Source organism: Thermobia domestica, chromosome 9, assembly GCF_964235325.1.
Source record: "Thermobia domestica chromosome 9, izTheDome1.hap1.1, whole genome shotgun sequence".
In the NCBI taxonomy this organism is placed as follows: domain Eukaryota; kingdom Metazoa; phylum Arthropoda; class Insecta; order Zygentoma; family Lepismatidae; genus Thermobia; species Thermobia domestica.
Window position 1 is genome coordinate 52,942,598 of NC_137462.1, and position 15,129 is coordinate 52,957,726.

The 15,129-nt window shown below is 35.0% G+C and overlaps 1 protein-coding gene across 3 annotated transcripts in view; it reads right to left on the reverse strand.

Annotated features, from left to right (window-relative positions):
- HPS4 (Hermansky-Pudlak syndrome 4 protein) overlaps positions 1-15,129 on the reverse strand; it is a 75,370-nt gene continuing 60,241 nt past the window's right edge. For all 3 annotated transcript variants that reach the window (XM_081771061.1, XM_081771059.1, XM_081771058.1), the window contains exon 10: positions 1-8,700. In XM_081771061.1, the coding sequence (XP_081627187.1) occupies positions 8,532-8,700 (169 nt within the window). In that variant the 3' untranslated portion in view covers positions 1-8,531. The remainder of the gene's footprint in view (positions 8,701-15,129) is intronic.

Sequence of the window (15,129 nt, forward strand, 5' to 3'; positions counted from 1 at the left end):
ATAGTAAAAATACTTGATTATTTTTGAGATCTTAAGGCTCAATAGTGCAGAGCGTTCTGGCAACAATGTTAGGATGTGTTGTCTCATCCTAGCCTGCACCCACATTACCAAAATCCTGGCGGCGCCTATGTCTAGTTTCTCCCTTGAATTACAGAGCGCAACAAATCCATTCCTGCTGAATAGAATGAAGTGCGAGAGGGGAAGAAAATTGTTTGCTAGAATGATCATCTCGAACGAATAGATATATTTACTGTCACGAGCAGAGATGTTATGAGGTCTCGAATTCAAAACCAAACAGTTGTTGTCACAAGTTATGTATTTATTTACTTCAATCATCCTTCCTGCTACAGCGAAATGTAAATCAGAGTAATAGCAATAATCTAAGTCATTTGAATGCTTGAAGAGTCAAGACTTTTCGCGATTCAAATAAGCTAGTTGCTGATATTATTGGTGCTACTGGTTCATCGAAACGAAAGAAGGGAAAAGTGTATTCTTGACTACAAAGGACGAAAAAGATCTGTTTTAATTCAAACAAGGAACAAAATGTTAACTCACTGTAATTACAATTTCATCACTAAACGAAAAGTAAACTCCCTTACACGAAGCCTCGAAGGACTTAAGCTAAACTGCAGTTGAGGGGTGACCCATTGGCACTGTTGCTGGGTTTTATAGTCTGCAGTTCGTTATAACTTTATTTCAATTAGTTTCTGCATTGTGGTCATGACGATGGGTGTACGCTGCGCTACCAACATTATCTGGTTTCTCTCAATGGCCTGGCATTTCAGTACAGACTAGACCGAACAATGCTCGACATCGGTGACCTCGCAGAAACCAGAAGACTAGTGTGGCTACAACTTAGCTCCTTATTGCATATCTAAAGCAATTTAAAGCTAGACTCGCGAAAATGCTTAAGTAATCGTATAAAACGTTCCAAATTTTACCTTAGTTTTGTAGGGACGAAAAAAAAAAAAATGCAGTTAAACTTAACACATGTATTATTTGTTCTCACATTTGGTTTGGTCCCGTCACAAATTTCATCTATACACATTCAGTGCATTTTTACATATGTATTCCTTACGAGCACAAGCAAAAGCAGCCTTAGCATTTGCGGCCCCTTGGGGGAGGTAGCTCCGCGGTGTTCTTCGCCGGTTGCATGATATAATATCAAAAGTAAGAGTGTCGAGTACAGAATATTGCCTTTCAAAATATTGACAAGGAAATATAGAATTCTCGATTTCAACGGTCTTTGTTTATTACTCGCAATATCATATGCAGCTGCTTAATACAAGCGATATCTCGTGTACAATCAAGAGTAAAGGAGTAATATTTGTTTTTCAACAAGTTCTGTTTTTTTTTTTTCTTTTTCCTATTGCTTAGCCATGAGCTTTATAAATTCATTTTATTTTTTTGTTTTCAAAATAGTGATCGTTGTTTGTCATTCAGCGTTAATCTGCAGCTAAGTTAGCAATATACTTGACTAAATCAAAAATTTACTACTACAATCGTCGTTCAAAGTATCTTTCAGTCTCCTGGCGCTAAATTTAGTTAAAACTAGGAAGTGAACAACGGTAAATAACCTCTCTCAAATATATTTCAAACGCTTTCTTTACACCAAAGTCACCTGAACTACGTGGAATTGAAACATAAACTTATTGTTTTTGTTTCATGGTGCTATACCGTTATTGGAGGACGTTGTTTGCGCAAGGCTGACCAGAAAATACGATTTGAATTTTACAACTCTATTTATCTGCACCTACAAGAATAGTACAGGGTCCACAGGATAAATTGAAAAGCAAATGACAGTAATACACTTTGTAGTATTTGAATGGAGGGAATAACAGGAATGTTTTTATTCATAGTGCACGATGATGTCCTGCAGATGGGTTACTTATACAACTGTAATCAGCTTGAATATTCTAGGATTTTGTAAACTTCAGAATTTTATTGGATGACGCATGTGTTTTCCATAAATGTTATAAGAAAAGTCAAGAGCAATATTTTGAAGCACGGAGCCCACGGATGGCCCGGTTTGTCCTATCTATAGGTCGCAACTAAGCACAAGCACTTCCATCAAATTAAGGAACTCATAATTTATGGTTAGATTTTAGTGTTACGCCACAAAAATGCAACAGTAGGTATCTAAAAGAGCTATATGAGTCTTATTGAGTTCTTCGCTAATATTTCATCCTACAGCATAGAACTTGGACAAAATCAAACTTTATACTTATTTATACGGGAAATAATCTTTAACATCACGTGTGACCGAATATATATATATATATATAAAGAGAACTCATGAAAAGAACGTGCGCACTAATTATCTTAAAACATATATAAAACTTTACAATTATTTTATATGTACTAATACTAGTTAAGTACAGAACAATGACGGAATAACAGCAGCAGCAAATAAAAAAATGTGACTGCTGGCGAGTAAGGGACTCTCCGCTTGTTACCAGTACCTCTATCAATCGAACTACATGTACTCAACAAATCCTGTTTTGCCACTTTATTCCTCCCAACCAACCAGTCAATTTGTAGAAGTAATCCAACAATACTGGACATAATAGGAGATTCAGGAGTAAAGCGGAAAAACAGAAGAAAGAAAAAAAAAACTACTTGTGTTGTGGGTAGCTTATTTAGAGAGCTACCATCTATTAAGCAAAATCTAAGAGTTCAAGACATATTTTCGTTATTCTATATAAAGTTTTATCCGAAAATCGTTTCTACGAAGTGGTTCAAAAATGAACTACTTTATTAATACAGTAAATGTGCAAAACTATAGCTGTGTTCTTACAATGTGTAATCCATCATTCTCCTAAAGTATAAGACATTCTCCCCTACTCAGAACAAGTTAATAAAACATTTTTAAAAAAGAAATCATTCTATTATAACTATTATTATTATTTAGCAATAATTGCGTACTGAATCACATAGTTCTATGGACGGGTTTCTAAGTATTGAAAAGTAAATCACTGACAAAGACTGATACCACTCAATAACATACTTTTCCACATGAGTTTACTATTTCACTGAAAAATCAAAATTGGCAGGACAATACATTTATTACAATTAAACAATAAAAGCAAAATTAAGATGCAAAAATGAATAACTGAACAAGTATCTTAACTATCAGTTAAGTTGGAAATTAACCGCACACACACCGATATGGTCTATTTTACTGAAGTTTAAGGACCATTTTTAGCACTAAGGCTATAAAATGACAAGATCTAAAGTTCTGCTGTTTCTCACAGAGGTATAGCCCAGGTCTACGCTACAAAAAGTAAGAGCCAGTAACCATTCCGCTACTTGATATCCAATCGACATTGATAAGATCTTAGCGTTCATTAATATTACTTCAGTAGAACATTACTAGTAATTGCACATTAAAACCCAGTTTAGGCATCCAATCCTCTTTGTACTACGATTCTGTTCGATACAACCTTGCTTCGAATCCACTTTCCTTGTAGCAGAGAAGACTATCAGAGGTATCTTTAGGTTTTTAATAGGAAATGTCATCGAAATGCAAATAAACCTTATATATATCAATATCCAAAAGAATTTAACGTAACCTATTGAATCATCAAAGGTAGGAACGCACATTTGTATACATATGATACTGCATCAGTAGAGTATATTTTCGTTATTTATAAAACAAAAGAAATATTATCTTATACTCTAGTAGAATTTTCTTTTAAGCTAAAACTGTTTCCAGGCTTTCCCTTTCGCCCTTCTTTTTCAATGTGGATCAGTGAAAAAGAGATACGAAAAGCCTTAAAACAGTTTGTTAAAAAAAAAAAAGTTATATTAATTCTTTACCAGATTGTCATGTAAATAAAATGCTTAGACACGTGTCATTAGCGTTGTTCACTGCGTTTTAGTGCACACCCATAAACATCACTCTACAGCTCACAGTACGGTATCTCACTGGGATTGGTATTATTAATAGATATTAGGAGTTCGTAACTCCAATACGTAACACTAATTACCACCTTTATACTGCATATTTGAAACCTAATATTGCTTTTATGATAGGAAATACTAGTTTTCATAATAATAATAAAAGCTGCCTCTTTAAATGTATTGCCAACAAAAACTTCTGACTGACAGACGAATACTCAACAAAGATTACATCAATTAATTAAAAAAAAAAAAAAAAACATTTGTGTCAACAAAGGAAAGTAGTAACACAGTGAGAAAATGCAAATATAAATTGACAATGCTAATTTAATTTTTTTTTTTTTTTATTTTCATTATTTTAATATGCCAACTAAGCAGGTTAAGTACATAGATTGATCATAGACGAAAACATATCTTCCATTAAGCGAAACAATGAAGCAAAGAAGCATTAGCGTGTGCATAATCGGAACGTTCTAGGTTTTCTTCCATGATTTTTTTCCTCACTAATAGCAAATGCGCAAAGTGTAATGTTTTATTTAAAATTAATTCTAAATCTGAGAAGCTTTGAAAAGTTTGCATTTGTACATTTACATACAAAGTAAAGTCAAAATTTCAGAAAGTTTCATTTATTAAGAATATATAAGAAGACACTTTTAAACAGTAGGGAGTTGGCAGAAGACACTTTTAAACAGTAACTGAGGTTTTTAAATGTGACTATGTCTTTAATTGACCAAGTTCCTTTTTCTTGTGTTAAATTTTGTTTATAACTTGTTTTCTACTAGTTTTCAAATGACTATTAAGCGAAAAAATGTACTTCAGTGTTAACTTCTCAACGATCTTGAAGAAAACGTACATTCAATAAATGAAACACCAGGATCAAATGAATTTATGGAATTATTCACCCTGAAGTACATTAAAAAAAGGTAGCAGTGCTATGTACTGATACTATATTAATAAAACAAATTTAAATACTTCTATTGTCGGTGTAGACTTTAGTTGATTATTTTGGAATTTAAATCCTTTTCCCAGAATATGCACTATACGGACCTGTAAGTTAACGCGGGGTCCGAATCACATCAATTCCGACCGAGGATGGAAGTCAAGAGCACCAAAGCGGTAACGCAGCTTTGATATAACTTTGCGCCTCGCAAAAAAATCTAATAGGATCTAATGTTTCGCAAAGCAACTATTTGCACATTTTAATCTTCCTCCTGACGATCTACGATTTGATCATGTTAATGTTTAAACTCTCTCTTCGAAAATGTAAATGACACCATTGCCTGATAACTTCTTAAGTAGCTTCTGATGGATTAAAGTAATGAATAATGATGTAAGAACTAGCAGAATAAAGAAAGATGTTTCAACTACGAAACATACAAGACGTGGGTTCGAACCTAAAGTTTAAGAGATGAAGTACTCTCTGCTCTCGGTAAATTTCTCCTAAATCGACTAAATAAAGTATCAGATGAATTTGCTAAAGAACACAGTAATCATAATTATACTTTTAGAAATATGATGTAATTCGGAATTGGTCTTCCATTCATAGAACACTTCACATGGAACCTATACACCTATTCATGACTGGTGTTCCACTTAATTTTAACCCCCTCCCCCACACACATACACATAACTTCCTTCTACGTATAAGAACAAAACTAGTCAGAAAAACTTAACACTTATTTTGTACCTTACATCTCAGGAAATACTGATACAGAATAAATTATCAGTTAAATTTGAACTAGTAAAGCCTTACAAACTCAAGAAAATTTAAGCTTATATCTTTCTTTAGTGAAACGCACATCGAGACAATCAGCAGGTAGTTAATATTCAAACACATCTATACGAAGAGTTAGAAAAAAAGTAAAGAAAGAAAAAAATCGCAAAACTGGTCTTCGTACGTAGACCACCAGGAAAATCCGGGTTAATTGAACTACCAGCTCTTATATATATACAGAATAACAAAGTGACAAAATTTAAATGTATGAAAAAAATCTTCTAACTGATGTTTCAGTATGCTGAAATATTCGCCTCATTACCACTTATCAATATGAGAACTTCTCTCATTTATGTTAACAATTTAATAAATCTTGTTAAAAAGTTACTTCTGCCATTAATTGAAGAAAACCCAAGAGGTTCCAATAATGCAACAGAATATATTGTCATTGAAAAACTTAAGATTACTTTCCGGTTTTCGTAGTCATATTAAGACTCACTTTGATTACAGAAGATAAAAATGGTATTACCTAATTCTTTCACTGAAAGGAAGACTTCTTACACATCTATACACACAATTTACTCACTTCATTTTTGAATCATTTCTGAAATTTGACCTCACGTATTTGTACAATGTCTCTTCTGAAAAGTTTTAAAACACAAAAACAACCAAGTCAGACTGCATTAATTTTAGTTGGCAATTTTGGTGATTAAACTTACAACAATAGAGATCTCTCGTCCATTTTCATGAAACGTGTCAACTGCATTTACATCTGTCTATGATAAGCGTAACGAAAAAAAAAAGAAAGAAAAAGAAAAGAAAAGAGAAAGAAAGAAAAGAAAAAGAAATGAAATCTTTCAGTTTTCCGTCCCACGGTTATGCCGGTTAGGTTAAAGGAGACGGTAATGATGAGAAATGAATGAAATGGTGGAACGAAGAAAGTGGGAGAAAACGGGAGAACCCCGAGAAAACCCACGAGCACGGTATTTGTTCACTACAAAGTCCACACGGCGCGAGTTGGGATCGAACCAGAGACACCAAGCACCAGAAGTGAACGCTCTACCACTGAGTCACCGCGCGTAATGAATACAATTTAGAAATACTTCTCTATGCCGAACTCTAGACCGAGATATAAGTTCATACAAGAATTACAGTAACAAATACATATAGAGATAAAATACAATGAGAATATACTGTTTAATAGAATTTATGGATATTTATTTGGGTTGGTTTGATTTAAGTTTAGCGTCTCTTTCAATAGAGAGGCTATATGAGACGTGGACCTACAGCTTAATGTGGGATCCGAACCACATGAGTTGCAACCGGGAATCGAAAAAATGAAATCTTTGAGTTTTCCGTCCCACGGTTATGCCGGTTAGACTAAAGGGGACGGTGATGATGAGTAATGAATGAAATGGTGGAATGAAGAAAGTGGGAGGAAACGGGAGAACACCGAGAAAACCCACGCACACGGTGTTTGTCCACCACAAAGTTCACTTGGCGGGGGCTGGGATCTAACCCGGGACCCCAAGCACCAGAGGTGAACGCTCTACCACTGAACCACCGCGGCCCCTTAACCGGGAGTCGAATCCGGGCCTCCCGCGCCAGGGAGCTTAAAATAAAAATCGTGTAAAAATATATGTATGATGTTAATTTTCTACAACACTACACTGTGGCCTAATGAAAATTGTGTTCTTATTAGAAATCAAAGCCCTGGACGATGGAAATAGATTCAGTTAAACAATGAAGAAAGAATTCACTAAATTATATATATATAAAAAAGAAAATGTTAGCAGAAAAAAATCATAAAAATAATGCAAAACTCTAAAACTGCACACGACAGAATCTTCTTTCTACAAATTGTACGTTTACGCGTTAAAGCTGGTATCAATGGACCACAGTAACCTACGCATTTAAAAATCAGAACATACTGTTTCTTAAGAATAAAAATTTACAACTTCATCATATATTTTCTTGGTTTAACTAAGGAAAGACAGGTTGCATTCGTTTATTCTTAACTATTTTCCAGTGTGTACTTTTTTAATACATAGTTATCCACGCCCAAAGTTAAAAGAAGAAAAAAAAAAGCTATACGTGTTCGAAGACACACTGAAAACCTTATCGTTTTAACAAAGTACGCATTCGCTTATTGTAGTACAGGAAAACCTAAGCCAAGACAGATATTATAAAGTTTAGAGCCCTCTTAATTCCGAGTACGAGCCACACAACCTTCAGCTAAATTGTGCAACTCCATACAGCGGATCGTCTTCCTCAGTTTGAATGCAATGAGGTTTTCCTTGGTTTCATGAAAATTAACGAGAGAAATTTACACAAAAAAATTCTATTTCTACACAGATGAGGAGATTTTCAGTGTGAAATATCTCCTCATAAATAAACTGTTCATTTCTCAACAAAAAATAAAATTTGTTCTGCCAACAAGTTTAAAAATAACAATGCAAAAAAAGAAAAGAAAAAACAAAATAAAAAATTAACAAGAAACAAATCAGAATAACTCAACTAAAATATATTATACATACACATAACTCTTAATTAAAATAAATTATTTTGACAATACTGACGGCACTGGAATATTGCCTAGCTTTTTTAAACCCTGAAATCCTCAAAATCCGTTTTACTACTTTTCATTTTTAAAAATATATTTATATATACATATGTATCCTCTACGGAAAAGAAAAACGAACTGATATGTCATTATCACATTCAATCCAAGCTAGCAACAATGACAAGACCTCGACACATCGCAACAGTCGAAGCTTTCTGTTCTACACCAATGCTGACATTATTACAAAAGCGTATCTGAAAAGTAGCTTCAATCATTACAATATCTTGTCTACACATTCTGAAACTGTCTTCAGACTTTGAACAATATGAAATATAAAAAAAGCTGGGCACACAGTTAAAGCAGCACAATTCCATGGTCTCTTTCTAACCGGCGTCTTGCTTTCAGTGATACTAGTCCCATTAGATCTGACGGAGTCGGCAATCCTATTTTATTGCCAGTACTTTGTTGGTAAAATACTTCAGTCCGGCAACACTGATAAGCATAAATAATATGCTCATCACATCTACAGAAAGAAACATTAAAACTCATTATTAGTAATACAGTATTTATATAGTCATACGATTGCCTACAAAGATAAAGTTTTGGTGACTGTATACACAAATGAATTTCTTAAACATTTATAGAAAAAGAAACAGATTCAATATTGATAAAATAAATAATACAACTGATTATTAACCTTTTTTTTTTTTTTTTTTTTTTTTTTTACAAATCTTTTTGAATACCAGTTTTATTTTTCTACCTTGCCGGATCTTTCCGAATGTTCTTCAATCAAAAAATTAATATAAATACTGGCTGAACCTACGCTCTCTACAACGCGCATCATTCCATATGAGCATGAATCTCCTTATCATTCCTCACAACATCTGTACATGTCCCCTTACAGACCCAAGCAAAGGACGTCTTGATAAAAATCGGCAAGGGGTATCATAAAGGGGAGAAATGGTTATCCATCATTTCTCATTATCATTTGGCCATGAAAGAAACGCCGGAGAGATATACTAATCCCGTATACAAATGTGTGGTGTTGGAATGTGTAACTCGTAGGATATGATGCTTTACTTTTTAAAATTTCAATACTTCCAGTGTAGCCCTAAAAATGTAATAAAGAAATAACGGCCACTTTTTTAACAAAAATATCTAATTAGAACTGAATAATCTGCACAAAATTTGCAATCGATCAGTAAAAATGACATCTTTCTAGAGCTTGTGGTTTCCGAGATATCATTGTCAAAAGAATAGGCCACAAACATATAAACCTAGCATTTTAATACATAGACTAGCTGAACCTGCGCTCTCTACACAGCGATGAGCATAAATCTCCTTCTCATTCCTCACAACATATGTACATGTCTCTTTACAGACACAAGTGAAAGATGTTTTGATTTTAAAAAATATCGGCAAGAGGTATCATAAAGGGGAGATTTTTTCGATTATTTTTTCTCAATATCTCGCACCGTTTGCAAAATTTGAGCCTACTTCCTGTTGGAGTTTCTAATTCATGTATGACCAGTGTTTTCTTTCTTCTTGCATGCAGTATGTAATAAGCAAATACATTACATATACAATTAATTATAATGTCAGTTATATATGGTGTTCATTGGGCAAAACACTCAAAAAATAAAGATTTATCTTAAGACTCGAGAAATGGTTATCCTTCCTTTTTCACTATTATTTGGCCATGGAACAAACGCCTGAGACATATACAACATTGTGGTATTGGAATGTATAACGCATAGGATATGATGCTTTAGTTTTTTTTTTTTTTTTTAATTTCAACGCTTCCAGTGTACCTTAAAAAAATGTAATAAAGAAATAATGGCCATGTTTTTTTGTTTAAAATATTCAATTAGAACTGGACAATCTACGCAAAATTTTCAATCGACCAGTGAAAACGTCATCTTTCTAGAGCCTGTAGTTTCCGAGATCTCATTGTCGAAAGGATTGACCACAAACATATAAACATAGTTTAAAAGAACTCGAAAGATGGAAGCACAATTCACATGCATTGATTTTAGAGAAGGCTTATTAAAATACAAAGGCTTTGAACAATAATTGTATATCATAAACTTCATGAAAAGGATATAGTTAACTAATTTAGACTATTTAAAGTACAAATACTTAAAATGTTTGTCTCTGTTAAATGTGAAATCACACATAACCGTAAATGAAAGATTTGAAAGCCAAAGTTATAAGTTGGAGCTCAGGCGCTTTTAATTGCTATTGTAGCATTTTAATAGATAGATCGTACATTTTCTCTTGAACATAATCAATTAATACTTTACGTTTCGAAATATATATTATATATTAAAATATTTAAATATATTCAAATTTAAAATATTGCAGTTCTTAATTAGAAAATTAAATGAAAAATTTTAGTTCAACGTCCTACGTTTATGCCCTTTAACCAAACGGAGACGGGTTATAAATGAAAGTGAATGATTGAGAAATTAAGCTTTTTGTGTTCTCCCACCGGGACTATGTGCATCAAAGGCGAACGCGCTAGTCACTAGATTAGCGAGAAGGTCTAGGTTCTTAATTAAATTAATAATATGCATTCTATTACCCCTACTTTATTCCAAATACTTTGTAACTCACTTCTATCTATGGAGACAAACATTACACCTAATGTTTTGCCCATTACTAACAAGATGTCCTGTATTTCAGTATGACCAGTTATTGACTTTGACATATAAAATAAGGAAACACTCCTAAAGAATATAACACTCTTTATATACCAATCGATAGAAGTTGTGACACAAGGACAAAATGCGAGAAGACTGCAATTATATTGAAGATAATTCTTACAAGAGCTAAGAGCGAAGCAGTTAGCGGTAGAACGTGTATTGAAACTTCTCAGATTGCAGCAATCTACCCGTCAGAATGAAATTAAAATTTGATTAATATATAGATTTTTTCAAGGATGTACATTTCTTCTTCAAAATTACATCGTGAAATTTAAAGTTCTGTGGAAACAATATTTTAAAAAATATATAGGGTGGCCCAAAAGTAGGTATACAGTACCGTACTAATCAGCTCATTGCATTTTATATCATTTTTTATTGTTATCCATAAGATAGACTTGGTTTCTTTATTATTTGTTCTTAATGTGTTTTTACTTACATTTTAAGCTCGGAAGAGCGGAAGCAAATAAGCCCATAAACTAGAATGTAATACTTCATCAATGCAGGGATGTATACCTACTTCTGGGCCATTCTGTATACAGGGTGAACCATTCATCTTGAAACGCTCTTAATTGATAAAAATAGATTAAGTTTTACAATATGCAATTATCGTTAGGGGTACACTGTTTCACATACTTTGCAGTATTATCCGATTAATAAAGGTGTACTTTTTTATATAGTACGCAGACACCAGATTACTACATATTTCAAATCTACATATTCAACAAAAACTAACAACATACTTATTATTCAGAGTTTCAAACTACGGACTCTACAGTAGAACAAACAAATATTGCACTTATTCTCTCTAAAAGGACAGGAGTGTACTACCACCAAAAAAATTCTTCTTCAATAAATAGGAATTGGTGTTCTCCATAGCGTTGTCAGCAGTAGTACAATGCCCACATAGTGATTTTAATCTGAGATAATAGAGATAGTGGCGTACTTCAGTTATATAGTTTGTCTCACACTGGTAACTAATAGAATGTCCACGAAACAATAATAATAACTTCCGTAAGTAATTGCGCATCAACAATGTTAGAGAAACAAGAAGTCTTCAAAATCACTTACCTACTTAACTACAACATTGTTGTTAATAATGAGCAGAAGTAATTGCCTTAGAGAAATTTTGTAAATTAAACAATAATATAAACATGAAAATATACAATAACAATCCATTATTGTCGCTGTTATTTAAGAAACTGCAATAATTATTCCGAATTTGCTTGCTTAAAATAATCACCCTAAAAGTTATTTGCGTTCCTTCACATAGTCCGCTGACATTATGTTCTAATAAACAGCAAAAACACAAAATGTTATCAGGGACGTACCTTGGATTTTATTTTCAAGGGGGATCCTGCATGTAAAATGGGCAGGCAGAACGCGTATAATTTACTGTATTTGTCTAAAAGTGTATTATTTTCTTAAAAAATGGGAAAATTCGGACCCGCAAAACCCACCCCCTGCGTAAATCACTATTATTACTATGATTATTATAAGGTAACAAAGTTTTTGCCGTTCTAGTGCAGTGACAAACAAAGAGCAATACAGTGGACGGTATGTACTTTAAGTTCCGAAGTAATGTCCATCAGCATCCAACATCTTTTGACAAAGTTCCAGCAGTTGCACAATACCCTGGTGATAAAACTCGACGGTCATGGATGCAAAGAAGTCCGTTGAGTGAGTTCTCAGGTCTCCCTCATTTGCGAAGGATCTCTTACGGAAGTGGTTGAAGAGGGAATAAACTAGGTGGTAATCCGGTAAATATGGTACATGACACAGTGTCTCCAAGCCAAGTTACTGAAGGGTCTTCCGGGTCCTCTTAGAAACATGTAGCTTCGCATTATTGTGCAGAACTGCACACCCTTGCGATTCACTAATGCCGGCTCCTTCTGCCGCAATGCACGATGTACCCTTTGCAACTGCTGAGAATAGAGGTCAGTAGTCATGGTCTGACCAGGTGAAAGGAGCTCGCAATAAACCAATTGCTGACCACAAAAAAGCATAACCTTTCGTGAGTGTACACGTGATCTTGAGGTGAGGAACAGGGTCACGTGGTGACAACCAATGTCTGGTACGCTTGGGAATGTCACAGAGGCCCCATTTCGTCACAAGTGAGCAAGCTATCAAAGATGGGTTTGTCCAGGTGCCGAGTGAGCAAGGACAAATAATCGTCACTCGTTGTTCCTTGTTGTCTACCGACAATGTTTGAGGTACCCGCTGGTTTAACTTGTATGACTTCCCTATCCCATCCAAATTCAGTCCATTTCAGCGGAAACATGGAATCTTTCTGCAAGTTCATCACACGTCAGATCACGGTCCTCCTCAATGGCTGCTTTAAGGGCTCACCATTTAACACATGTAGTTGTCCACTGCGAGGTTCATTCAAAAGACTCATAACTCCCGAACGGAATTTCTAAATCCAATGCGTGGCAGTGGGTTCGTTCACGGCATTCTCCCCAAATTCCTAGCATATACGGCGACTTGATGCAGCAGTTGACATGCCCACTTTAAAGTCATATAACAAAAACACGCGAACAAGCTGCTTCGACACTAAACGAGCTATGACTGTTGTATATGCGCAACGTGCCTGTATTACTGAAGTTGGGTGGTCAGACTAACTCCGGATCGCTTGGCAGGTACATGCGTCATTCCGTTTCCTCTCTGAGAGCGCATGATTAATGAGACATCAAAAACGGCAAGAAATTATTTGATTCCCTTGTATTAAACACGTGATTCATTATTTTTTAAAGTTATTCTTTTAAATGCATACGTTAAAAATAGTTTCCAAGAATATGAATTCAAAATTATTTTGGAGTAGGAAGAGACTGAGTAGAAATCCGACCTCCATCCTTCCTCACATGAAAATTTTGAATCTAACTATGGCGATGGGTTTCCCGTACATACAATAATTTGTGCAGTCATAATAAAATCTGTTTTGCTACCTTCAATTAATCACAACTAATTAAGGCAGATGGAGAGAAAGTAAATGAAAATGGAGCCTCCCATCTTTCTCATATAAAATTTTAAATTTAACTTTGGCGATGATTTTCCTCTGAATAATAATTTGTGAGTGCTTCTGCCTCAATTAGCTAACGAAAAGGTAAGAACAAGAGAAAGAAAGAAAGAGAAAACAGAGAGAGAAAAGTCATAGTGGTAAGAGTGAAGACCATGGTGTTTACAAACAGGCAAAAAACAGACATGATCCTGGTCTATGGAGAATGCTGGAAGAATGCCTCAGAAGCCTGCCGTGTTACGCAGAGGGATCCGGACAGATGGTGTCATCGCAACTTTTTTTTTTTTTTTTTTTAAATAAGCTCTTTGTGAAATTTAGGGACACCAGAGGTTGTAACACCACAACACGTATGAGGCACAAGCCAATTACAGGTGGGGTAGGTGCAACAAATGTTCTACCCGCGATTGCTGCGAATCCACACATTAGCTCCTGTGATATTGCCAGGGACGGTGGTATGAATCAATGTGTACCGTACTACTCATTCTGCATACACGTAAATTTCACCCATATCATATCTCCATCCATCAAGAACTACGTGGGAATAATTTTGTGAACGGTGTTCGGTTTTGCACATGGGTATTACGACACGACACTCCAGTTTATCGTGTATCCTATTCACAGACAAGGCAACCTTTACCAATCACGGAAACGATAACCTAAAGGAACATGCACTATTGGTCTGTAACAAATTTAAACTGACTTCGCCAAGTGGAATGAAAGCGCCCATGGAGTGATAATGTCTGAAATGTGGAATAGTGGGTAAATATCTCCTTGGGCCTCTTTTCATATATGAGACACTTAATGCTGATCGATACACACACTTCCTAGAAAATGAAATGCCAGCACTATTAGAGGACATACCGCTTCAGACAAGGAGGGAAATGTGGAATCAATACAATAAGTCAAGCTCACGTCCCACCAATACGAATACGTTACCGAATCCTATGATTTGACCATAGTCCAGAAGAGTCCAACCCAAATTCGGGAGCCCCAGGCCAATCCGGGGCAAGAAAGACTTGAAATTCCCGGCCCTGCCTACCTCTATCGTTTAATCGCCTCAGCCCATCGCGCTGTAAACATGTCGAGATATTCTCATATCTTATCCCGGATCCAATGGTATGTGTCATGTCACCATCTGTGATTGTGACCAGCCCATAACCCAGTTAGTGTCCCTTCCACTAGGATTGGAAACCTTTGCCAAGATACCTGGGAATGGTACCTTTCTCCAGTTTCT